This window comes from Xiphophorus maculatus, chromosome 21 (genome assembly GCF_002775205.1).
Source record: "Xiphophorus maculatus strain JP 163 A chromosome 21, X_maculatus-5.0-male, whole genome shotgun sequence".
Taxonomy (NCBI): Eukaryota; Metazoa; Chordata; class Actinopteri; order Cyprinodontiformes; family Poeciliidae; genus Xiphophorus; species Xiphophorus maculatus.
The window spans coordinates 4,571,773-4,598,515 of record NC_036463.1 but is presented as its reverse complement, the minus strand read 5'-3'; the positions used below and the strand labels follow the sequence as shown (position 1 = coordinate 4,598,515).

The following is a 26,743-nucleotide window of genomic DNA, read 5'->3' as shown; positions in this document are numbered from 1 at the left end:
CCAAAATGGCATAATTACATATAAAAGCGGAGATATCAACACACATAAAATGCATCACTTATTAAAAAAAGGCAAACTTTACAAAATGAAAAATAAAAAAAAGTAAAATATAGAAATAGTAATTTTGATCCACCAAAAAAATAAGGTTCTCCAAACCAAATCAAAATAATAAATTTCAAAAATTAGAATTTTGTAAAACTAACATGTTAATTTCCCTCTGAAATTGTAAAGAACAACTTAATTTAATTAAACTAACATTAGTTTTGCTACTTTCTTTCCAAATATGAAAGTTTATAATATGATCAATAGCTTCGCTCATGTGCAAAACCTGAAATTTGTATTTGAATAAGACATAATGCATAATGAATTAAAAAAATAGATAAATCATTCACCAGTAATGACAAAGTGATAAAAGAAAAACTAAATTCTTCACATTTTACTAAAATTAGGAGGATATTGGACATTACTCATGCTCCAGTTTAGCTTGAACCATTCTCCTGATCAGAGGAGTTTTAATGAATTTTTATTAGTTTAAAAACTCCATGTACAATGATTGTTGCAACACAACCTGTATATGCCTTACTGGAGCAATTTATGCGTTGGTTATATTTTAAAAAAGCAGACAGCAGGGGTAAGTGATGCTTAGCCAAAGAGTTTATTAAATTTGTATGCTGAATTTAGAAACCACATTACAGATTTCACATTCGATATTGTACAAGCCATCAATTTGAAGAGGTTTAGACACAGTATACTGAATTAAAATGAACTTTTGAGACATTTCTTTGTTTATTTAAACATATTTAACAACCAGGTCGAACATTTATGGAAATAAATTCATGATAGCAAGATCTGAAACAAGTTTAGGTAACAGTATGCATGCAGAGGTTTGATTCATTGAATAATTCTTATGTAGCTTGTGAATTGTTTTTAAGCAGCAATATATTTGGCGCTAGTGAGGCTTACAGTATTTTAGACACTAATGATAATAACATACAGTAAATCTAAAACAGGCCGTGAACTGCTGAACTGGATTATCTAGAAGGGAGAGGAGAGCAATTGTTTTAAAAACAACTTTTCAAGATGAGGACCATTGAATAGCTAATCCATCTAAAACAAACTTATTCTCAGAATTTTACAATTTCATTCTTGTAATTTTAAGACTTTATTATCCTAATTTCACAACTTTATACAAGTGATTTTATAATTTTATTCTCGTAAGTTTACAACTTTATTCTCAATTTTCTGACTCTTGTAATTTTATGACTTTAGTAGAAGTAAAAGTTGTAAAATTACAATTTATGAAGAATAAAATTTTTACAACTTTGTTCTAGTAATTTTACAATTTTATTCTCATAAGTTTACAACTTTATTCTCAATTTTCTGACTTCATTCTTGTTATTTTATGACTTAGTCTTGTAATTTTACAATTTTATTCCGGTAATTTTATAACTTTATACTCGTAATTTTACAACTTTATTCTCACATTATTCTGATTTTATTCTTGAGTTTTATTGAGTAATATTGAGTTTTTCTACTGATTTTTCAATGTTATTCTTGCAGTTTTATTTATTTTCTAACATTTCGTCTTAGAGTGGCCCTAATCCTCTGTCGTATGTTTGCAATATGATATTGAAAACATTCTTATTATAATTTATTGTGCTGCTCAAGTCAAAATGCACTAAATGTTGACAACTATAAATTTGTCTCTCCCAGTAAGGTTTATCCAGTGTTAAACCACTTTATGAATCTAAACAGGAAAAAAATATAGCTGCACAGAAACTACATGGGTCCAGAAGCCTGTTTTTAACACACACCAAAAATCCGACCAATAAACCCAACAAATGAATATTTCAAGTATAAAACTCTGGGAAACACTGTCCCCGATAAGCTGTTCCACCCTTGAAGTGAAATATGAGAGTCACTGCTCCCGATAAATACACACAAACCCAAAAAATATACAGAAAATGGTAGACAAAAGCTACCGTCACTAGTCGGCATTATGGGAGACTCTGCTCCCGATAATGGATTTTAATTATGGAAGGCACTGCTCCCGATAACGCCATGATGCTAATTCGTGCTCCAACGCACACCGTGCAACCTAAACGGCTTTTTAGCAAATTATGGAACCAATTAGAGCCTTAAGGTTGCACAGAATCATTTTACCAAATATTGACTTTAAGTAATTAGAGTAGGGGTGTCCAAAGTGCGGCTCGGGGGGCCATTTGTGGTCCTTGGAGTGATTTTGTGTGGCCCCCAACTGCAATTAAAAAATGATACAAATTTGGCCCAGAGATGGGAGTTTTAATTTTCATATAAATGATTACCGGTACCTTTTTACATCCAAAGACTTTTCCTGAAAAGCCAAATTTGCTTCACCTAAATTAGATTTTATTTTTTTGATAAACTTGGCTAAGAAGGAAGTGAATTTAATTCTGTCATTATTACAGAAAATAAAATTATTCAATCAATCAAGTCTAGACAAAACTGAAAACAGCAAACATCAGGGTAATCGAGGAGAAAAATAAGGAGTAAATTTCCGCCAAAAAATTCAGAAATGTTGAGATTATTCTCACAAAATTTTCTACAAAAAACTAGAAAATTTCAGTGTTTCAAATGTTGAAAAAATTTTTTTTATTTTGCTGAGAAAATTTCCATGTTTTTTCTAGAAGATTTCTGAGATTAATCAATACATTTCTGACGTTTTTGGTGGAAATTTACTTCGCCTTTTATTAATTTTTATTATTTACGACGGCCCTTTTACGCTGTCATAAAAATCCTTAACAAGTTTAGAAACTACAATAAATACAACAAAATAATAAAAATAAATAAATTGGGCTACTTTATTTGCTTGGGTTTTTTGGACTTTTGAGTCGACAATTTTGACCCACGAGACAAAAACTTTGGACACCCCTGAATTGCTCAAATCCAGAAAAACCAATTGGAAATTTGGTGCGATTTTCTATATTTTGTTTCTCCCAGCAGATATTGAACATTTGGAGTTCAAACGGGAGACGTGTGAGCCAGGAAAGTGAAATCCCAGCGTTATCCGATGCTCCGTTTCGTCAGCAACAGTTAGGGAGTCATTGTAGTAGCAGATGCTGCTGTGGCTTTCGACAGTATAACCGTCATAATTATGGAAGGCACTGCTTCCGATAATGCTGTATAAAAAGACAAACAATAAATATAGTGGGCACTGCCACTGATAAATATCAAACAAGAACTAAAAGTATAAATAAAGTTTCAGTGCTTTGAGGAGGTGATTTGTTTAAGGTTCACAGTTGGTTTTTCTTCTAGATTTTGTGACTCGCTTGTGCTTCAGGTATTTAAATGTTGGAGCACTATAATTAACCTTCAAGCAGCTTCACACACGCTCACACACAGATTTCCTGTTTCCTGCTTCAGATGTCGTCGTCAATGTCCCAGACGTTGGCGGCCATGGCGTTGGCGCATCCCTGCAGGTTCCAGGTGGCCAGAGCCAGATGGAGGCGGAGCTTCTCCAGATCCTGGGCTTCAGCGATGGCCGCCAAGGTGTGTGGGCCGCGGCCCAGCAGCAGGTGGCGGAACGGGGCCTCAACGACGGAGACGTACGGAGACAGGAGGGAGTGCTCAACCTGAGAGAGGAAAGACAGAAAGAGGTTTGGTTTTATCAACAATTCAATTCAATTCAATTCTGAAATACCTTATTTATCCTAAAAGGGAAAATAAACGTCGTAACAAAATCTTACCAAGTAATTTTGGTCTAGTTTCTGGTGCACATATCTTATTACACTTGATAGAAGACAAAGTAACTTAAAAGTAACTTTACAGCGAGATACATGAGCTTGTTTTAAGTAAATAATTCCTTAATTTTGATGAAAAATGCTAGTTTTACTGCCAGATTGTTATAAGGTGGGAAAAATGTCATAAGTGAAATAATCTGCTAATGGAACTAGAACTTTTTCATCAATATTAATGAATTATTTATTTAAAGCAAGCCTCTATATCTTGCTGTAAAGTTACTTTTGAGTTAGTTTGTCTTATTTCAAGTTTAGTAATATTTGCACTAGAAACTAGACCAAATATACTTGGTAAGATTTTGTGTTTTTGCAGTGAAAAGTGAGAAGGATCTATGAAAGCAGTCTGTCTCACAACGGCTCTGAAGAGGCCTCTGACCAACAGTCGTATGACAAAATGTGTTCCCATTACAAATGTGCGCAAAACTTTATTTATATTCAATGTTTGTGTCAAAAACACAATCTTGCCATTACGATGTGTCAATTGTAATGGCAAAAAAATGGAAGATAAAGGGTTAGGAAAACATCTGGCCACAGCTGTGGTTTGGTTTACAGCAAGTGAGTTACACAGCAAGCCACAGTTGGACCAGAGAAGGGAGAAGAAATACAAAATCAGAACAAGAGTTTCTACTTCTGCAAAACATTCTCATTACTTAAATAAACCCTAACAAGTAATCACCGTCCATTACGATCTGCAGCGATCTCACCTTCATGATCCTGTCGTTCAGGATTCGACAGGATTCCTCATCCGTCAAGTCCGTGTTGGCGATGGCGCCGGCAATGGCGTCGGCCGCTCGCCTGTATGAGCCGCGGGCGCGATTCAGCCAGTTGGGACTGACGTCCTTCAGCTGACCGGACTGGAAGGAAGAAAACACAGCATGAACACTTTTAGGGAATATATCTAGATCACAAGTGTCGAATTATGAATATCCAGAAAGGGCTGATTGAGGCACAATGTACGTATAAAACTACCTGTTAACAAACTGTTATAATTCATCTGCGTTTGATTAGCACTCCTTAAAACATAACAATTTTAACATCTTTTCACATTGATGTAATTCGTCCCTATGGATCCCCTACATGTTATTGTTTAGATCTGGAAATTTCAGGCATGCGCATAATGCTGGAGGGCAAAAAGACGATTCTTACACGTGCCATCCAAAGCTGCGCTGCAGCCGTAGAACAATCCCGTTAACAAAACAAAACCTGAAGACGTAGGTATGATTTTTTTAGTGCAGTGTCACAGTAAAGGGAAAAATAACGCAGAAAAAACGTTAAAGAATCACTAAAAAACACTTTTTTTTCGCTCTTTGGCAGACTCGTTGACATAGCAACTGACAACAACACCACTTAATTTTTCAGGATTTTATACAAAGAAAATACTCAAACGCTTCCCACACAAAGAACAGAATATTCTGTTCGTCACAGTTTTATGTTTTTAGGCTCGATGTTTATTTTCTGATAAGTGATAGTTTAGATACTGTTGCTGTTAGCTAAGCTAACACTGCGGTGATAGATTAGCTACTGTTGCTGTTAGCTAAGCTAACACTGTGGCGGTCGATTATCTAATCTAAACAGCTGCTCTACTGATGATCTGTCAGCGCTGGTATGTTTTTTTGTGTGAATGAACTAAAAAACACCAAATTACACATCACATCTACGAGATGTTATGGATGCTAAACTCAAGCTAGCATAACCGAACTACTGACCTTGTTGCCTAGTTGTCATTGTGTAGTGAACCACTGTGTCTCTTTTTCTTTTATATATCAGGCGTACATTTAAGATTTAGCGAGTTATTTGGCAACTTAACAGCTAGAAGCAATGCTAGTCATCGTTAGCGAGCAGGTTTTTGCCCTCCAGCAGCGAGATGGGGGATCTTACGTCAAGCTGCAGGGCATCCATACTAATGAAAACTGATTTGATTTGACTGATAAAATAATATTTAAACACATCTTACAAACAAATCTTAAAGTTCAATTTATGAGACCATTTATAGTCCAGTGGACCACATAAATAGTTCTGTTGGGTCAGATTTGGCCCATGGACCTTCAGTTTGACACCTGTGTAATATGATAATATTCTGGTGATAAAGTAAGTAAAAAAGTAAGTAAAAAAAAATAAAAATCTTAGCCTGGCTCTAATATTCTGTTGTAAAGATTTCCTGAAGTCAAAGACCAAAGAAACAGAAGCTGTAACAAATGCTTGTGAAACAAGATGGCTGCCGCCGAGGATGCGGATTTTCCAAAAACGAAGTCGTTAAAAACAAAATATTCAATTAATCAATAAAATCAGTGTATCACCCAGCCCTAATCTTGACTACTCCACTTAATTCTATAAAAAAATGCATCCTAAATGTGAATCAGGTGGAAAAGGTCCGAACCTGAGTGAGCTGGTTGACCCGTTTGTAGACCTGGACCACAGCTTTGGTGATGGGGCCGTAGTATCTGCTCACATCCAGACCCAGCAGGTGGTCATGGACCAGACGCAGCGTCATCAGGCCAGCAAACTGCGCCGCCGTGGCCGTGACGTTGCTGGTGCGTTGGCTCGTTCGGTAGTTCAGGTGGTCCATGTTGTCCAGGCTGGTGCCATAGTAAGGGTACGACTCGGACTTTAAACAGAACCACAACAAAGCCATGTTTAAGATCACAACTTTAACACATTAAGAAGTTACAACAGCCCAGTTGGGGATCAATACAATAAAATACTTTCATTTAGCCAATATTTAAAACAATAAGACATCTTGCATATTATTTCCAGATACTGATCCCATTAATCTTTCTGATTGTTGTTGTAACTCATCTTAATTCAAATTCTACAATAACTCTTTGAAGAATTTGAATTAACATTTAATTTCCCTTTTGGTATCAATAAAGTAAATTTAATTAATTACATGTTTGCATTGTTTCTGCCATTTGCTAGATATTTATAACCAACTAAAATTGACACTTGCATTATAATTTGGAAGGAAATTTAAGCATATGTAATTTATTTCATGACTGAAAAACTCTATTATTTAATGACAAATGTTATTAGTAGAGCTGCAACTTCAGATTAATTTAGTAACTGATTATTCTGCTAATTAATTGATAAATCTGATACAAAAATGGATGCATTTTGCAGATTTTTAATTTAACCACTTATGCCTATTTAATATTAAAAATACACAAAAAATTAAAAAAAAATGTAAGTCATTTTATAAATAAAAAATTAACATTTTATTGCCTAAAATGCAATAACAGCATTTCTTCAGTGAACAACTTGATCATTTACAGTGCAGGGCTGATCTGTTGATTATTTTTTGGGTTAACTGATTAATAATTGGATGAAAAATGTTATTGATAGGAGATTTTTAAAACTGACAGTTAATTTGTTCTGGGTAGAATATATTTACAAACAAAGTTTTTTTTTAATCTTAATTGCAAAATGTATATGCTTTTTTTTTTTTTTTTTACAGTTTTTGCTTTGAGTATGTAGTTCTTTCAGCAAATTTATCACGAGTAATCTGATTAATAGTTTCAGCCCAAACTGTTAACTGAAACCTTTCAGAATAAAAAAAAAAATTTATGTTTTAAGAGTAAAACTTACATTTGATTGGATGAAGTGGAAACACATGGAGGGAATTCCAGCAAAAGCCAGGAAAGGATAAGCAGGATCTTCCATCGACATTGTCCTCAGTCTGCAAGCAGGACAAATACTTTTTCAAAAATACGTTTTTTTCTACGTTGCATTTGGCTTAAAAAACTCAATTTAAGACTGATCATTGTGTTAAATTGTGGGATTATTACACTACAAAAACACAAAGTCGTGAGTATTTTTGTCTAGATTCATTTACAAATATATTAGTACACTTGAAATAAGAAAAAACTAACTTACAAGAAACTTTTCAGCAAGAAATAGGAGCTTATTTGAAGTAAATAATTCCTTAATATTAATGGAAAAAGTTCTACTTCCATTGACAGATTATTTCACTTCTAAAACATTTTTCCCATGTTATAAATTAAATAATCTGCCAATGGAGCTAGTACTTTTCTCATTGATATTAAGGAATTATTAACTTAAATCAAGCTGCTACATATTGCTGAAAAGTAAATTGTAAATTAGTTTTGTCTTATTTAAAGTGTAGTAAGATATTTTCACTAGAAACAAGACAAAAATACTTGGTAATATTTTGTGTTTTTGCAGTTTAATCCCAAATGTGTACAGTGTGAAACTAGTAGTTATGCTTTAAAATGGATTAATTCAAATGTATCCATTTTAATTATTGTTATTTTGGTTGTTTTGAACAACAGCCTCAGTTTTGTGTTGTTCTGAGAAAATCTCCTTCTCCACCTTAATTTGAACTAATCAGCTCTGAAGTGGTTCTGCAGGTAAAAGGCAAAAAAGCCTTAAAATAAAAACATCTTCCAAAAGAAAAAATAATCATTTCAACAATAATCACAAGTACTGTCACTAACAATTCCTACCAAATTAAACAAAAAATAAATAAATAACAATTGGATGAAAACAAGAAGCCCAAGGTGTATTTTTAAACTTTATTTAGGTAAAATTAGCAAACATTCGCTTGAATAACAGCAGAAGCAAAATAGGAACGATTCTCTGGTTGTACATTTACCGCCTACTCTTTCTCCCAAATAACATACAAATAACATTGATTATTTGTTTTTACAGAAGAATAACCACAAGTTATTAAACTTTGATTCACGGTGTTCTTCCATGCATTTAGTTTTTGTTAGATTTTTGGGGAATTATCTAGTTGGTTATTTGTTATTTTGTAGATAAATACCTCTGTTTGTTAGTCTGTAATGTGTGTTTTATGTGCACTAAATGGTGAATAAAAAAAAAATCATTTGAAGAAATAAAAACATTTTCAGGGGATCTCCTACTTACACTCTGGACTCCCAGTTATTTCCTCCCATCGCCTGGTAAATTGAGACAGATTTTCTAGGCATGTTCACCTGCAAGAAACAGACAAATGTCACAATAAATCAAATATTCACATGATTAATTAAAAAGAGCTTGATTATTTCCATTTGGACAACAACGATTAAACAGACACTTCCCTTTAATACCATTATAAAGCCGCCATTTTGAAAAATACTGCAAACATTTGAGTAAAAAATCCTTGTTTATTGATTTGGCTTGGCTATTTAAAATATTTACCAGTTCCATTACAAGCTATTCTTTAGAAATTGAAGGGTTTTTTTTTTATCTTTGGGAGGGTGTACTAATATGCCATTATTATTATTAGCTGAAAAATGGTCTTAAAATGTCAATATTATCATTTATCTCAATAATTTATCGGCCAGCAGTTTCAGTTAGTTTGCGGTTCATCATAAAGTTGTGTTTTACCTCCTTCATCGTGCTCTCAATGAGGCTGTACAGCAGCGGACTTGCAGAGGCGATGAACCTTTCTTGACCTGTCAGACGTAAGCTTCATCAGTTTTAACTACTTTTTCCAACATGTTTTGGTTTTTACAGTACGTACCCATGACTACTCCATCCAGGTTGATGTATGTAAAGACACTTCGGTCAAGAGAGGACATGTAACCCTAAAAACAACAAAACAAAACAACTTGTTTAAGCATTTTTCTCCCAAAGCAGAAAGTTCAGTTTAAACATGTAGTTCATACCTCCAGCCACTCGGTGGCGCCTACACTTCCAAACTCTCCAGCGCTCCAGCTTGCAAATATTATGCTTCTTCTCGGCCTAAAATCATCTAAAACAGGGAAATTTTTTAAAGTTTTAAACCAGCAAAAGAGCTTAAACTTTTCAATCTCAACATTCAGTTCTTCTTTATATAAAAGCATATAAAGCTTTTATGATGAAGAAAGAATAAGGCTCCTACATATTTTTAGATAAAAATGTCATAATTTTCCAGATATTTAACAGAATCTTTTGTTTTGTTTGTAAATCAAAAACTCCTCACATTGTGGATTGAGGACATAAAGTTTCCCACACCAAATTCAGATTCTTAAGTCATTATTTGGTTTGTATAAAATACTTTTTTTTTTTTAAATATATAAATTTTAGTTTGAAGAGACAAAAAAAATTATCTTAAGTACTAGAAATGTTATTTGAAATAGGATTTGTATACAAAGTGGAAAATGATGGGTTCACTCACAGTAATCTGCTAATACATAGCTATTTTTTCACTTAGCTCTTTAGCATTTTGGCTAATTTTAAAATCCATTAGCTTCCCTTAAATACATTTTTTTGGATAAATTCTAAACCGCAAACTTAATTGGCTTTTTTGTAAACATTTAGTTAAATAAAATGCAACATTTGTACTGAAGTTTTGGTTACTGACTTAAGAATCCTTAAAGTAGTTTATAGTTTATATTCATGCTCTTATTTTGAAATAGGTGAAGACTGTTTAAGCTTCCGTTTCCTCTCCTCATGTTTTCTCTTTCTTTCCCACCCAGTAACTTTATTTCAAATTTACAGGAGCAAAATAAAACATGGATAGTAAAGAACAAGACATAGACACATACAATATCTAAGGGAATTTAATTCCTTTACAGTTAGCCAACTTCTTAGCTAGCAGTGCCCACAACAGCAAGAGCCCATTCATGGCAAACAACAGACTGAACTTTTAAATCCCTGCACTGAGTGCCGGTTTAATAGGTATCCAAGATGGTTTAAGTTTGGGGTGACATCTTCACCAATTTCACTGCAAAAAAACAATGTATTACCAAGTATGTTTTGTTCCAGTTTCCAATGCAAATTTGCTAATACACTTGAAATAAGTAAAACTAAATTACAAGCACCTTTTTGGCAAGAAATAACTCAATAATTTCTTAATATTGATGAAAAAGTACGTGTTCCATTGGCAGACAAATTCACTTACAACAAAATATTTTTACCTTGTTATAAGTAAAATAATCTGCCAATTGAACTTGTACTTTCTCATCAATATGAATAAATTATTGACTAAAAATAAGTTCCTACGTCTTGCTGAAAGGCTATCTATAAGTCAGTTCTGTCTTGTTTCAAGTGTATTAATATATTGGCACTAGGAACTAGACCAAAATAAGATTTTGTGTTTTTGTAGACTGGCTGCTGCCTATCATTTGTTTTTCCTGTTTCTTACATTCAGAAATAGAAGTAAATCATAGTAAATGTAAAATGAGTAAGAAAAACATGATATTTACAATTAGACTTCTTACCTTTTTTCACCATCTCTTGGAAGGCCTTGGCCAGTTCGATCAGCACCGAGGTGCCAACAGTGGCCTTGGTGTAACCTCTCCCCCAGGCGTCCCTCTGAGCTCCCAGCACAACATAACGATCTGAATATTCAAATTAAAACTCAGCTCAGCACCCTTACATTTAATAACTAAGATCACGAAACAACAGAAAAAACCTACCAGGATCAGTAAATCCTTTGATCACGCCGAACACATTGTGGATCTCCTTATTGACCAACACGTTGTTCACCTCCACAGTGATGTTCTGGCTGCCACCCAGCTTGTAAACCACAGACTTTAGCTCACCTTTGAAGTCACTGTTTGTATCTACTTCAGGGCCTCCAATTTCCCTGAGAAAGACGAACAGAACAGTTCATTTTATGTTTTCAAATTAAGGGGTTTTAATGATTTATTGAAATTGCTCTTTTTTCAGTAGTGTGATTATGCTGAAACTGACAAAACTGGGTGCATAATTTTGTATTTATTGTGGATTTTCCATTTTGCACACTCATAATTATGCAAATAAACTCAAATATATTAATACATCCTCCAACTCCTCCACCTGGTTTATGAAACTTCTGAAAAAGTACTTGAAAGGCCTTTATCTATCCAAATGTGATTCTTTCAACATTTAAATCAGTTTTAGAAAGTGTGAATCTATATATTAGGGATGCAAACAATTAATCAACTTAAAATTAATTGTCGATTAATGGTTTACTCGATTAAAATTGGTTCCAATCTATTAGAAACGTCCGCTTAGACCTTCTTTTAATGTTGTAGTTTGGCCGCCATCCAGCAGAGGGCGCCGCTGGTCATCCTTAAGCGGAGCCGTTCAGAAACAAAATGGCGGAGCTCTCTCGTAACGGGAAAGATAAGTAGTTCATACAGAGTCCGCTGTGGGATATAAAGATCACTTTATACGGCTCTGTTATGAAGTATAAACACTCCACAAGTTTCACCTTAAGAGCGTCATGGCGAAGCAGCGTCAACCTCTCATTTAAAGACGGTTGATGTGACACGAAGGCGAGGATTTAATGACAAAAGACATGGCGCCAATAAGCACGATTGATTTTCAAGACTGTGGTGAGTTAAAGCACTTTATAGAGCAAAGTTTTAACATTCCTTCAAGAGCAACCACAGACAACAAACTATCTCTGTTCAAGGGGTATTAAGTATTTCACATATTTTATTCTTTTCATCTTTTAATTGGGGCCTGCCATGCAAAGCAATGGCAGGAACCTATTGCTATTCTCCCAAGAAAAGTTTCTTTATTATTATTATTGGGGCCTGCCATGCAAAGCAATGGCAGGAACCTATTGCTATTGTCGGAGAAAGTGTTTCTTTATTCTTTATTTTTCTTCCGTAACCGTTAATGCGGCTCATACCGCTGGGTGCACACCTACAAATGAGGTATCAAAACGTGCAGAAAATTCACGCCATTCCAGCTATTACTTCTGGTGGGATTTGGGCTTAACGTGGCGACATAATTCGCAAAAAACTACGAAAAAAACCCCATTATAAGTCAATGGGAAAAATCCTAGAAATACCCTATTTTTGAGGATTTTCTGTGTCGTCACAAATTCACCTAGAAATGCCATTCAAATTTCATTTTGTAGATACGTCTGTGATCTCTTCGAAAGTGAAGACGGCTCGTCGATACCAGTTACGGTTTGTCCACAATTTGCCTCTAAGCGACCCAAAGTTTCTCATTTTTTCTAAAATTAGAGTGACAGCCCATCTCGGCTAGAGTGAGAAATGAAGAGGTTTTTTGAGCCCAAAATAATTTTGAAATCGCCATCACGGCCACAAATATCGCACGATTTGTATCAAAATCGGTCCTGACATTGATACGCCTGTCTGCTCCGGTAAAATGTTTTCGAAATTTATCTAGACCGTACGGTTTTCTGTCACGGTGCTTCAGAGCAAAGTCATGCGACAGGATTTTCTGAGGCTCTCAGGCTGTTTCACTAACACTTCACACCTTGGTGTGAAACTTATTTAACATAGCAACGGATCTCAAGAGGCTATTGGCTGCTGATTTGGACTACAAATACGCATCATTGTAGTTCTATCTATCCTCAGTTGAAACAGATCAGGACTGAGAACTGGCCTTTAGAACTACCCGCTGCTATGGGCTGTATATAACTGATTTAACTCAGTAACTGTTACACATGGGATTATTTTGGAACTTTAAAATTAAGCATACTGAAAATTTCAAAATAAAAGCCTTGAATATTTTACATGACGTAATTGCTCTTTTTGGCCGTATATGACTTTTTCATCCAAAGCAATGTTACACATGGGATTAGTTCGGAACTTTAAAATGGAGCATAATAATAATTTCAAAATAAAAGCCTTGAATATTTTTACATCAGGTAATTGCTGTTTTTGGCTTTATGTGACTTTTTCATCCAAAGCACTGTTACACATGGGATTAGTTTGGAACTTTAAAATTAAGCATACTGAAAATTTCAAAATAAAAGCCTTGAATATTTTACATGACGTAATTGCTTTTTTTGGCCGTATATGACTTTTTCATCCAAAGCACTGTTACACATGGGATTACTTCGGAACTTTAAAATGGAGCATAATAATAATTTCAAAATAAAAACCTTGAATATTTTTACATCAGGTAATTGCTCTTTTTGGCCGTATATGACTTTTTCATCCAAAGCACTGTTACACATGGGATTACTTCGGAACTTTAACATGGAGCATAATAATAATTTCAAAATAAAAGCCTTGAATATTTTTACATCAGGTAATTGCGCTTTTTGGCTTTATGTGACTTTTTTATCCAAAGCACTGTTACACAATGGAATAGTTTGGCCCTCTGAAATGAAGCATACTGAAAATTTCAAAATAAAAGCCTTGAATATTTTTACATCATGTAATTGCTCTTTTTGGCTTTGTATGACTTTTTCATCCAAAGCACTGTTACACATGGGATTCGTTCGGAACTTTAAAATGGAGCATAATAATAATTTCAAAATAAAAGCCTTGAATATTTTTACATCATGTAATTGCTCTTTTTGGCTTTATATGACTTTTTCATCCAAAGCACTGTTACACATGGGATTAGTTCGGAACTTTAAAATGGAGCATAATAATAATTTCAAAATAAAAGCCTTGAATATTTTTACATCATGTAATTGCTGTTTTTGGCTTTGTATGACTTTTTCATCCAAAGCACTGTTACACATGGGATTAGTTCGGAACTTTAAAATGGAGCATAATAATAATTTCAAAATAAAAGCCTTGAATATTTTTACATCATGTAATTGCTGTTTTTGGCTTTGTATGACTTTTTCATCCAAAGCACTGTTACACATGGGATTAGTTCGGAACTTTAAAATGGAGCATAACAATAATTTCAAAATAAAAGCCTTGAATATTTTTACATCAGGTAATTGCTGTTTTTGGCCGTATATGACTTTTTCATCCAAAGCACTGTTACACATGGGATTAGTTCGGAACTTTAAAATGGAGCATAATAATAATTTCAAAATAAAAGCCTTGAATATTTTTACATCATGTAATTGCTGTTTTTGGCTTTGTATGACTTTTTCATCCAAAGCACTGTTACACATGGGATTAGTTCGGAACTTTCAAATGGAGCATAATAATAATTTCAAAATAAAAGCCTTGAATATTTTTACATCAGGTAATTGCGCTTTTTGGCTTTATGTGACTTTTTTATCCAAAGCACTGTTACACAATGGAATAGTTTGGCCCTCTGAAATGAAGCATACTGCAAATTTCAAAATAAAAGCCTTGAATATTTTTAAATCAGATAATTGCTCTGTTGAGCATTATATAACTGATTTAACCCAATGACTATTACGCATGGGATTAGTTTGGCCCTTTGAAATGAAGTTTAACAAAACTTCCAAAATAAAAGCCTTGACAAAAATTTTAAATCATACTGAATGGTGCACGTCCGCCTTACTTTATGTTCTTGCGATTCTCCGCGTGCCACTGATTACGTTGCGGCGTTCTTTAGCGTCGATGCCAATTTGTAGCGTGACGACGCCGGGCCCATACCCCACGGGCGCGCCTTGGCAGGCCCCGGCTAAATTTCTTCAGAAATTTTGTTTTTCTAGTTATAATTCTTTATTTTTCATCCGTAACCGTTAATGCGGCTCATACCGCTGCGTGCACACCTACAAAAGAGGTATCAAAACCTGCAGAAAATTCACGCCATTCCAGCTATTACTTTTGGTGGGATTCGGGATGAACATGGCGACATAATTCGCAAAAAACTACGAAAAAAACCCCATTATAATTCAATGGGGAAAATCCATTGAAAACCCTAATACCCTACTGGCTAAAACAGAGAATTGTCTCCCCCAGCTGGCTCAAATGAAGTATTGTAAGTCTGAAAAGCGAAAAGAGCAAGTATGAAAAAAAAAAAGATTGTGCCTTGGATATACTGGATTAAACAAAACTTTAAATTTGATTGGTAAACATCCAACAGGTAGATGTGAGTGTGGTATGGATATGGAAACAGTAGAACATGTAATAATTAATTGTGGAAAATATAAAGCAAGTACAATAAATTAGGAAATATGATATAGAGACATTTAAACTTAATAAGATATTAATTAAACACAAAATAAATAAAGCGGTTATTACATGTTTGAAGGTAACAGGATTATATGTAAGACTTTAGATTGGGGAGCGGTTAACTGAAACGTGGGGCGTGCTAACCCCCTGCGCCACCACAGCACGCCCCATGAATATTTATGTTATTTCATAAAATTTCTTAAGAAAACTAAACTGATAGAAAGGATTTAGTGTTTTTTTTTTTAAGTTGCGCCCTGATCCACACTCCATACCAGTAGGTGGCGGTAATGCACACCATTAAGTTGCTTGCCAACCGCCATTAAAAACAAAAAGAAGAAGAAGAGCTTTCTGCTTCCGACTGTTTGGTTAAGGTAAGAAGTGTTTGTGTTATGTCCATAAAATATACTATTTAATTTCATTACTATATTATTAGAACTGCTTACAGTTGTTAAATGTAATGTGTTCTTTAAGAAATGTGATCGATTTTAAAAGTTTGACTGCTGTGGGATATTTTGTTGTGGCTCTGATAGCGTAGCTGCTAGCTTGATGGAACCACAATTTGTTCACATGTTAGCACTTTGCTAACTGGCTTTCGTGAAACCAGTTAGGCTACAAAATCTCTGTTAACATCAATCTGATCAGCTGAAATAAGGCAATTTTGTTTTACCTCAACCTAGAGCTATTGTGACTTGCAGAAATTGCCACAAATAACCGGAACTAGCATATTAAGCTACTTCACTGAATCAGTTGCTTCGGATACAGATACTCTCAGCTGCCGTCTTGTGCCGACAGTGAAAAACAGCAGAACTACATAATATTAGCTTGGTATGATGTAAATTATAATTTTTGTTTGAATTACATAAAATAACTTCATGATCTGAGTTTTTTTTCATTATGCTTGGCCTATCAATAATTTCAAATAATAAAACATAAAATATCTGGGTTTATTTTGTTCATCCGAACCAGAACCTCCAGGTTCTCCGTTGTAGAGTTTTACTGAAAATCAGCGGAGAAATATCTGTAGCGCAGCAGCTGCGGTACAGTCTGCCCACTAGAGTAGAACTGAACCGAACCAAACATGAACGTATTTCATCGCCTAACGAAAGACAAGGAAGCAAAGAGATTTCGGCTAAAGAAATCTGAACTTGATTACATTGCAGCATCCTTTAGCGTCGATGCCAATTTGTAGCGTGACGACGCCGGGCACAAACCAGACGGGCGCGCCTTGGCAGGCCCCGGCTAAATTTCTTCAGAAATTTTGTTTTTCTAGTTTTCTATTTAACAACCTAAAAAGTTATTGTTTTGTTATATTTGATAAATATTTCTGAGTTTAACTATGTGAATTTTCTGTTTAGTCCGTCAGTATTTGATACAACAAACACAAAGCAATGTTAAAATTGAACGGCTTTTTTAAATACTATGAAAAATGTAGCCCTTTCTATTATGGTAAGGAGAAAATCCAGGTTTTCGATTCAATTCAGAGATTTGTAGATTAATCTCAAAAATGTATTACAAAAAAAAAAACAAGAATTTGAGTTTAAAAGTTGAAAATGTGCTAAAAAAAATGAGAAATTTTGCGGTTAATCTATAAAGTAAAAATTATAGAAAAAACATGGACATTTCCTGAGCTTGAAAAGTAAAACATTTCTGACTTTTGAAGCTCAAACATTTCTAAATTTTTTAAAATAAAATTTCTGAGATTTCAAAATTTTACTTTTCTTCCTCCTCTCTATCTACAATGGCCCCAATATGTCATGTTTAGATTCACTCATTAATTTATAACTTGCATCTCTTTTCAGAATCCACAATGAAATTCAAACTTGAGCACCCAATTATTCATTTTAAGAATAACTTAAGTCGTGCCGTACAACCTCCACCCTGAAATAAAAACGGTTCAGCTACATCCCTCATGCAGTATGGTTAAGTTGCTAACTTTAGAAGAATTGCAGCCGAGCTGGCAGTGATGGTCTGGGCCGGGATTTCTGGGAGGCCAGCTGACTCCATTGGGGCAAACAGGGTATGGTTGAAGGATGGGAATCCAGGGGTGTATGGGTCCCCAGAACCAAGATGGACCTGGAATCGAAAGATGAATGAATAGAAAACCTTTTTTTTTGCTTTCCTGCTGGGTGAAGACCCTTTGCAGGCTGGCGAAAGAGGTAGTTGGTGGAGGGCAAAAAGCTGCTCACCGATAATGACTGCCATTCGTTTTATCTGTTGAGTTATTTTAAATGTATGCATGATGTATAAAAGTAAAAGGGATGCAGTGCATTGCTACTAATAACACTAAAACTAATAGATGAGGTCAGAAAAAAGTTTTAATTAAGAAAAAACTAGCGAGGGAGAGGAAAGTAGTTCAGTTGTACTAGCGCAGGGGTCCCCAAAGTCGGTCCTCGAGGACCGGCATCCTGCATGTTTTAGTTCTCTCCCTGGTGGTACCGACAACCTTTACAGCAAGTCAATGCTCTTCTTAGGCCTCTAACGAGCCATCATTTGATCCAGGTGCATTAAACCAGGGAGAGAATTAAAACATGCAGGATGCCGGTCCTCGAGGACCGACTTTGGGGATCCCTGTACTAGCTTGACTTTGATAACCATAACATGTAGATGTGATGTGGAATTCTGTGTGTTTCGGTTCAGTTGCAATAGAAAAAAGGCGACGCACACACCAACTCTCTGACAGATCATCAATAGAGCAAGTGTTTAAATTAGCTAATCTACTACAGTAATCACTTAATAATCGCAAATAAACATAAAGCCTAAAAACTAGGGATCGATCGGCACACCTCTACTAAAAACATAATACTGTAACAGACTGAATGTTCTGTTCTTTGTGTGGGAAATGCTTGAGTTATTTTTTGGGTGCTGAATCCTGATACATTAGTGGCGTTGTTGTCAGTCAGTTGCTATGGCAACGAGTCACATAGCCCACACAGAGAACGGGAAAAGTGATTACCACCACTGATTTTTACTTAACAGTTTTTCTGCGTTATTTTTCCCTTTGCTGTGGCGCACTGCACTAAATTAATAATCCCTACATCTCAAGGTTTCATTTTGTTGACAAGATTGTTCTACTGCGGCTACGGAAAGAATAGTCTTTTTGCCCTCCAGCGGTGTGCCTAAAATTTCCAGATGTAAACAATAATGTGCAAAGAATCTATATTTGACTTTGTTTTGAACTGACATGTCCGTAGAGTTCAGTGTCTGTGGCCAGTTTGTAATCTGCAGTATCAAGGTAGATCAGAACAGCATGGGCTCCCATCTTGGCGCCGTTGTCCACCTGAAACAAAAACAGATCCACTTCCTGATCAAACAACATTCTTTTCAATATTTTCTCTTGCTCGTAGAAAAAGTCAACAATAGTGAATCTAAAGCAATATAGATATATCTATATCTATCTATATATATATATATATATATATATATATATATATATATATATATATATATATATATATAAATAGTGAGATAGATAGATCTGTATATATAGATCTACAAACTGACTCAAACTGTAAATGAAAATGAAATAATTTAGTCTTTTTATTTCATTAACATACAGAGATTGACAGTAGACTTTTCTATGGTTGAATTTTTGCATTTGTGGTTTTCCGTATATGCTGTGGTATAAATTGACTTAAGCCACTTATCCATTATTATTTAACACACTCCTCTGGTAAGCTAGCTGTAGCGTCGCACTTTGAGCTAACATAACAAATAAACGGTTGCTTACGTGCAGTATATCGTGGACCACTAGGGGGCGCCCGTGGACCACCACAGTTTGAGAAAGACTGACCTACACATACCTGTTGTGCAAAAGGGATTTTTCCGGCTCGCAGCAGCAGGACGGCACCTTTCAGGTCAACTTTCCCCTGAACAAAGTCCAGATCCTTCTGACGGCCGTAGTTCCCGTACACCAGCCGGCCCTGCAGGGGTCAGGAGAAAATGAAGCTTCGATCGCAGCAGAACCGCTGCATCTTATGGTTCCGAAAGAGAACTCTGAGCCGGCTAAGAATCAGAAACTGCAGGTTAAAGATTTAAATACTGGAGACTGGAAAGTTGTGGTTGCTTATCAACAAGCAAACCTATCTGTAGTTTTTTCCAATAATGTAATTCAATAACTTTTATTTTATGAAAACAAAGCCATTTATTTATTCGTTTTCATTGGGTGTAACCTGAAATAGATAAAATATTAATTTTATTTAAGTAAATTCTGAATCCAAAAATTCTTTGATGACAAAAAGTTTGCATTTAATTGCTTTTTTTTCTTATAATTTATAGGATTTTTAAAAGTTTGTAAAAGGGGTTTAAAATTGGGGAAACAGTCAATTTTGGCTACTTTTTCTTTACTGTTAATTTATTTAATTAATTCAAATTTATTTATTTTTATATTTCTGGTTATTCAAACTAAAAGGGATTTTTGTTATTATTCCATTGTAATTAGGTTTTGTCTAATTAAAAAATCATAAATTTTCATTTTTTAAAAATTCATAACGATGCCAATATTGCAATAAGACAAAAACAGATATTTACATATAGTATTATAATTAGTTTTCTCTATATTTATGTAATATTAATATTTTTAGGATTGTTTTCCATGTCTGTGCTTTTTTTTTTACTTAAATACAATGACTTTGGTACATGTTTAAATTTATTTATTGTTTCATTTACATTTTTATCATATTATAAACTCTACTTACATGCATCTGTGCATCAACATTTAAAAAGCTATTGTATGACAGAAAAAATATCAATGCATTAAATATTATCCTATGTTATTATTACTATTTATTTATAAGATAAAATGGATTATAATTGGGTTTCACAGAAGATGAAGTAAAAATATTTCCCAAATTTCAAACAAACCCATAATTTAACCCAAAAGAGAAGTTCTTTGGTGATTCAATGCAGAAGTGAATCAGTGAAATAAACAGACTTACTGTAAGGATTTAATGCAGGTGAGGTTTACTGGAAAAGAAGCCTAAACAGTCTAATAATATCCAAAGCTGTTCTGTAACAGTTTAAGTGTCAATAAGCTAACGGTCTGGTTGAGATTAATGCCAAGTCTAAACCGATTTAACACGTTTAAACCTGTAATACGGCCTAAGGCGTCAGAAGACTGAGAATCCTTCAGAATGGTCCTGAGAAGTTGAGAGGTTAAAGGTCACGTCCTAATAACTCACCTCAACTTTGCCTGGTTTGCTGTAGGCCAAATATCCCACAGGCTTGATGATGTCCGAACCAAAGTGAACAGTGTTTGGGTTCTGGCTGTAAAAGCAGAAGGTGAAGCTATCAGTGGGTTGTTCACTTATAAAATAAAATTTACACACAACTACATTGCAGCAACTTATTAAGACCACAATATAAGTGTTTCATCTCAGTCGATATCGATAATTATTCATTCGTGTTTTTGTTTTAAATGTCTGAAATACTACTAACCTAGTGGCATGACCTCCTTTTTTATCAACAGTTTTCACTCCATGCTGTAGTTTTTTATTTTTAAGCTGTTATGAAGCACAGAGGGGGGATCTGAAACTGCTGCTGCCTCAGTTACTTAGCAGGTCGTTGCTAGGCAACCACAGATTGGTGGAACTTGAAACTGCTTCTGACCCAGCAGATTGTTGCTAGGCAACCAAAGAATGAGCGAGTTAGTTGAATCCACCAACGTTTCTTAGCTGGCTGTGAGAGGTTGAGCAGATAAAGTGGTTCTGGATTGGAGTTCAGTGAATATTCTATATACTGAATATTCTATATTTATTCATTTATTGTTCACTTTCCTATAAATCGCTCTATAAACGCGACATCCTGTCGGATCGATACGTTTCTTTTGTAAACCAGAGAAATCGTAATGTCACCGACGTGTCGGGCGTCTGCAGCTGAACGTAATGGATGTCTGTCCACGGCGTCATCCCCAATGTCTTGAACGTATCGAAGATTCTGTTCGCCAGACTCATGTCTTCCTCACTTCCTGCCGAGCGGCTCTTCAGATCAAAATCCCTGCAGAGCAAAAGGGAGGCATTTGATTTATTTTTTTTTTCCGCTTGGAAAAAAATATTTACTTTGTGGATTCTCCAACCTTTAGCCCTTCATGCGGCATAAAACTTTCACAAACACAAAGTTGAAATCTAGTTATAGTCTTCTATTTATGTTTTGTCTTTTTTTAAAAAGTCTCCAAATTAATACTCAGCTGTAAATATTATTATTCTTTTAGGGGAAAGTAAAACTGTACTTCTGCAGGCCAATATAAATAAACTGGTAACGATTGTTTTAATCATCGATTAATCGGGTCAAAACATTGTCAGAAATTATACAAATTTTTCATTCAACCATTTAAGATATTTTTATATTATACTAGAAGTACATTAAATACTTTATTAATTCAATTCCTTTTTTAAATAAGAAAATAAACACTAAGTAATATAGCCTATTAGCTAAAGCTATGCTGTTTGAGTTTTGGGTAAAACATATTTACAGACAAATGATCTTGATATTGATATCTTGACAAATGATATTGGGTTTAATTACTGATCTGAATAAGTTGTCCATAAGTTATGGACAGCAAATGAGTCCATACACCAGTTAATGATTAATTGATTACTACATTAGTTGAAAATTAATTGTTTCAGCCCTAGAACTGTAAAAAAACAAAATAAATCAGATTTACAAAGTCAACATTAAATCTGTTCCCTTCGACTTTAATAAACCACCTATTGATTCAACTAGTCTGACTCCTAGTGTTTACATGGTGAGCTGTGTTCTCAGATTAAGAGTCAGAATAATTAAATCTGACGCCGAGCGCTTCTGCAACCTACTTTAGAGTCTTTTTGAAAGCTTCGCTGCTGAGTTTGCTCGTTAGGAGTTGAGAGACGTCCTTCCAGGACAGAGTCGGCGAAGGTTTTCCTGGATCCATCCCGCCGATTTTATCCGTCGAACTCGGTCCGCAGTCAGACTCAACCTTAGGTTTATGATGACTGATGAAACCAACCAGGTAGCCTGAAGGAGACATATATGATGATATCCTTACGCCTCAGACAGTGTGAAATACCATCAAATATGGGAATAAGGACCTAAATAACAGATTTTATGCAATAAAAAGGATGTACTGACAATATGAGGTATATAAATTAGGGATGCAACTAACGATTATTTTAGTAATCTATTATTCTATGTTGGTGATTAATTGAGTAATCGGAAAAAAATGGCACTTTCTGCTGATTTTTTTATTTAACCACTTCCGTTTATAAGATAAATTTAAGTGGTTTACAAAATAAACCACTTAAGTTGGTAATAATAATATTGTATATTCTTAATATACAATATTAAACATATCAAAAAATGTAAGTAAATAAAATAATACATTTTCTAAATAAGAAAATAAACATTTTATTGCCTAAAATGCAACAACATAGCATACCTTTAGAGTACGCTTTATCATTTGTTGCTAAAATAAATGCTAAAAAAATACATAGAGGCTTAAATAATCCCTTTCTAATTCACTTACAAATTATCAAAACATCATATAGTTGAGATGTTGACTATTTTAAATTTAACCAGTGAATAATTGGACAGGAAAAAGGTGCATAAAAGTTTTTTTTGTTTGTTTTTTATACTACAGTTAACGATTAATCGATTGCTAAATTGGCTGATAATTATTTGGATAATAAATTCATTATGAGTAATTGTTTCAGCCCTACTTCAGTACAATTTTAAAATACTTTATTTGTAACAAAAGGGAAATTAAATGTTTTAACTCATATTAATTCAATTTCTTCAAATATAAATACCATCTGACCTCTTTTGGTCAGATGAGGAATTTCAATGTAGAAAACATATTACAGCATCAAACATCACGTTAAAAAAATGAGAAACCGTAACCAACCGCCAAGAAACACCATCAGGGTTCCCAGGATTATGAACGCCACGGTCCGACTGCTGTGATGCAGCGGCGCCGGCCTGAAGCTCGGCGACCCGGGCGCCTCCGCCGCCGTGTCGCCATCTGCAGCGTAGTCGGACAGGTTGACCTCGGCGTGCCTCTCGCCGTTCTCCGACGGCTGCAGCGTGAACCTGCTGTACCTCTCGCCGTTCATCTAGAGACGCACAATAAGGGCAGAAAGCCTTGATTTTTTTGAAACAGTGTAGCGAGTGTGGTGTGAAAAGTTGCTAAATATAGCAACAAAGTTGCCTCTTAACTCCGTCCACTTTGGTGGAATTTGTCTGGGTGGAAGATATGCCTTTACTATAGTTACACTTCAAGTTAAAGAGAAATTATCCTAAAATGACAGAAAATACAAAATACTAAATCTTACCAAGTGTTTTTGTCTAGTTTCTAATTCAAATATCCTATTACACTTGAAAAAAGATAAAACTAACTTAAAAGTAATGTTCAACAAGATGTTTAACCTTGTTTTATGTCAATAATTAATGAACTCCGGGTTAAAAATTGTAAGAGTTCGAAGGCAGGAAACATTCATCTTTAAGAAGAAATGTTTCCTGTTTGAATTGGAAAAATCTGCCAGTGGAACGACTGTTTGTATCTGCATTCAAGAATTATTGACTTAAAGCAAGCTCATATATCTTGTACTTTTAATTCAGTTTATGTATTTATTTATTTGCACTAGAAACTAGACAAAAATACTTGGTTAACACTCACCATCCTCTGAAACTGCGCCCTTATCTTGTCCATTGCTGCTGCTGTTTTTATGGAGAGAAATATAAAGAGGTCACGAGGTTATAATCTCACATTCAATTCAATTAAATGATCACTTTTTATCCAAAAGGAAAATTAAATTTAATGATGATACTATGGGCAGGAAGGCCCTACTGCCAATCAGCTGCTTGAAGTTGTAAAAGCAGCAGGGCTGGACAATATGGCTGAAAAACTTATCACCACGTAAGTGTTTAATATCAGTCGATATCGATAATTATTGATTAGTTTTCTTGTTTTAAATAGCTGACATATTTCACCAAACAGGAGAGAAAAAGACGGAAAGAAACACCAGTAAGCGTTGAGGATGTGAGGAGAGTCACGTATGCTTTTGTTTTTCCACAGAGGGAGGGGAAAGTTTTCTGTGTAAACCTCCTGAGGTCAGGGTGGATCAGAGTACACGGTTTAAAAGAATGTTTGTGAATGAAACACTGTGTTCCTTATGTAACGGATTATGGTCAAGTCTAGCTTTTCTGTAACTAATTATGCCATTTCGACTGAATAATATCAGATAACTGCACACAAAAAAACACTTCAGCTTCAACAGTCAACAAAATCTCAAATTTGTTTAAATAACTTAAATCACATATGTACTTCTGTGAGCCTCAACTACATAGACAAGGTGGAATTATTTTGTCAATAACTGAGGAATATAATGTTAGCTTTGGGGATGTTAGCATAAAGGTTTACCAAAACTGTGCATTTGTTTTTCCTTTCTTTTTTTGCAAAGACCTTTGTGGATCTGAATAAAACAAAACTACTGCTTTATTTATTTATTTTTTTAAAAAGAAACTGTATGACAAGTCGGTTAAAAGAAACACTCATTTATAAAACGTTTGTAAAACTATCACGAGCCACATAACTTTATATTTTGGTCTGGTTGATTTTTGAATATTAAATGTGTGATATTTTGGCCAGTCACTCATTACTTAAGTCGCCTTTTTACCAAATATTTTTTTACTCTTAAGTAATTTCTTGGACTTTTACTTGAGTAAAAATACTTGAGTACAATTTTGGGGTACTCTGCCCACCTCTGGCTCTACCTGAAAACCAGTAATTCATCTCAATTTTTAAGAAAGTCTAGCTGCTCCCTTTAAACTTCCTTGGGTGGACTGGCTAACATACCTAAGATTGCAGAATAAATAGTTCCTTCCTGTCTGAACAGAAGGAGGAAATAGTAAGAGAAAATAAATCTACCAAACTGGAAGCTGCAACAACTAAACACAGAACTTTCTTCTTCTTCTTCTTTTTAATAAATAAAAGTTGGCCACCTAAAAAAATTGCAGCGACAAACCTGGTTTATATAGTTAAAACAAAATAAAGAGGGAATCTAAATAACAGAAGGTGGAGCAATACAGCAATGCATCTTGTCTTTATCAATTCTTTTACAACTAGAGGGAAATATTATTAAGGATTCGGTTGAAGTTTCCTGAGAATATTACGTAAAAAATAGCAGATTTGTACAAAACGAGGAAATATGCTCATTTATTAGCATGTAATAGTTTTAACTGAAACCTGAATGAGAACAAACTGTCTCTGGCTGCATCAGATTATTCACTTCAGCGGTGATTCAATTACTAGAAACCATGACTGGTTGGTTTATTTGCAGGACAACTATAATTATTAATGTTCCACAAGCAAAGACAGGCCGGGTTTTTAACTTCTGTGTTTTTAACATTCAAGTAAAAAGCTGAAGGATGTGGGGAGCTAATTCAAATTTTAGGCCGAATATTGGTGAATATTGTAGAAGAGTCATTAATATCAAATATATATATTGTGACGAGTTACGTAAAGCGCAGTGCGCCTAAAATATATCCGAGGCTGCAACAAATTAATAAAATTAATATATAAAAAAGATAGTATAGTGTAGCTCACCTTGAAGTCGCTCTGGAGATGCTTGAATGAAGGATATTTAAACACAAACGAAACAATTACTCCGCTGCAGGGGTAGCGAAGTCACGCCCCGGAAGTTCTTCGTCTTTGCTTTTTTTTTTTTTATTTTACTGACGGTTGGTGCAACACCGCCACCAACCGGTCAGAAGTGTAAATCAGAACGCTTAAGGTCAAAACAAACAAAAAAAAAACTAAAATCAGAAGTTAAAAACGAGGCTTTTAGTTTTTTTCTCCACATTTATGTTTTATTACACCAACTTTTTATTTTATGCAGAAATTAATACAGTTAATTAGATTTTTTCTACTCATCGTAAAGTGTTATAACAATGAAAGGCCTAAATTTAACTGTAATAAACCTGCTGGTAGCAGAATACATTTGTGCTCAGCTTTAAGAGGATTGTATGAATTTAAAGAGAGTCTGTATGAAATACCATAAAATGTACAAGTGGTGTTGCTCAAACTAATTAATATACAGTATGTACATTTGAAATAAGGAAAACTAACTTACAAGTAACATTTCAGCAAGAAATAGGAACTTGTTTTAAGTAAATAATTACTTAATATCGACGAAAAACAAGTTACACTGGCAGATGATTTTACTTATAACAAGACATTTTTCCCATATTATA

General features: G+C 34.5%; 1 protein-coding gene across 2 annotated transcripts; it reads right to left on the bottom strand.

The window, feature by feature from the left end:
• Window positions 1-3,115: 3,115 nt before the first annotated feature.
• On the bottom strand, window positions 3,116-26,191 carry LOC102225844 (transferrin receptor protein 1-like). Of its 2 annotated transcripts, XM_023326105.1 has the most exons (19): window positions 26,097-26,191; window positions 24,168-24,208; window positions 23,397-23,604; window positions 22,330-22,510; window positions 21,377-21,514; window positions 20,701-20,785; window positions 19,324-19,443; window positions 18,705-18,800; window positions 17,457-17,596; window positions 11,138-11,307; window positions 10,940-11,059; window positions 9,404-9,489; window positions 9,259-9,322; window positions 9,123-9,190; window positions 8,661-8,728; window positions 7,359-7,449; window positions 6,154-6,381; window positions 4,481-4,630; window positions 3,116-3,611 (listed from the first exon to the last, which is right to left on the bottom strand). In XM_023326105.1, the coding sequence occupies exons 2-19, from the start codon at window positions 24,198-24,200 to the stop codon at window positions 3,399-3,401; spliced, it is 2,259 nt and encodes a 752-aa protein (XP_023181873.1). In that variant the 5' UTR covers window positions 24,201-24,208; window positions 26,097-26,191; the 3' UTR covers window positions 3,116-3,398. The 2 variants fall into 2 exon arrangements, with proteins under 2 accessions (XP_023181873.1, XP_023181874.1); XM_023326106.1 differs by lacking the exon at window positions 24,168-24,208.
• Between the last annotated feature and the right edge of the window lie 552 nt (window positions 26,192-26,743).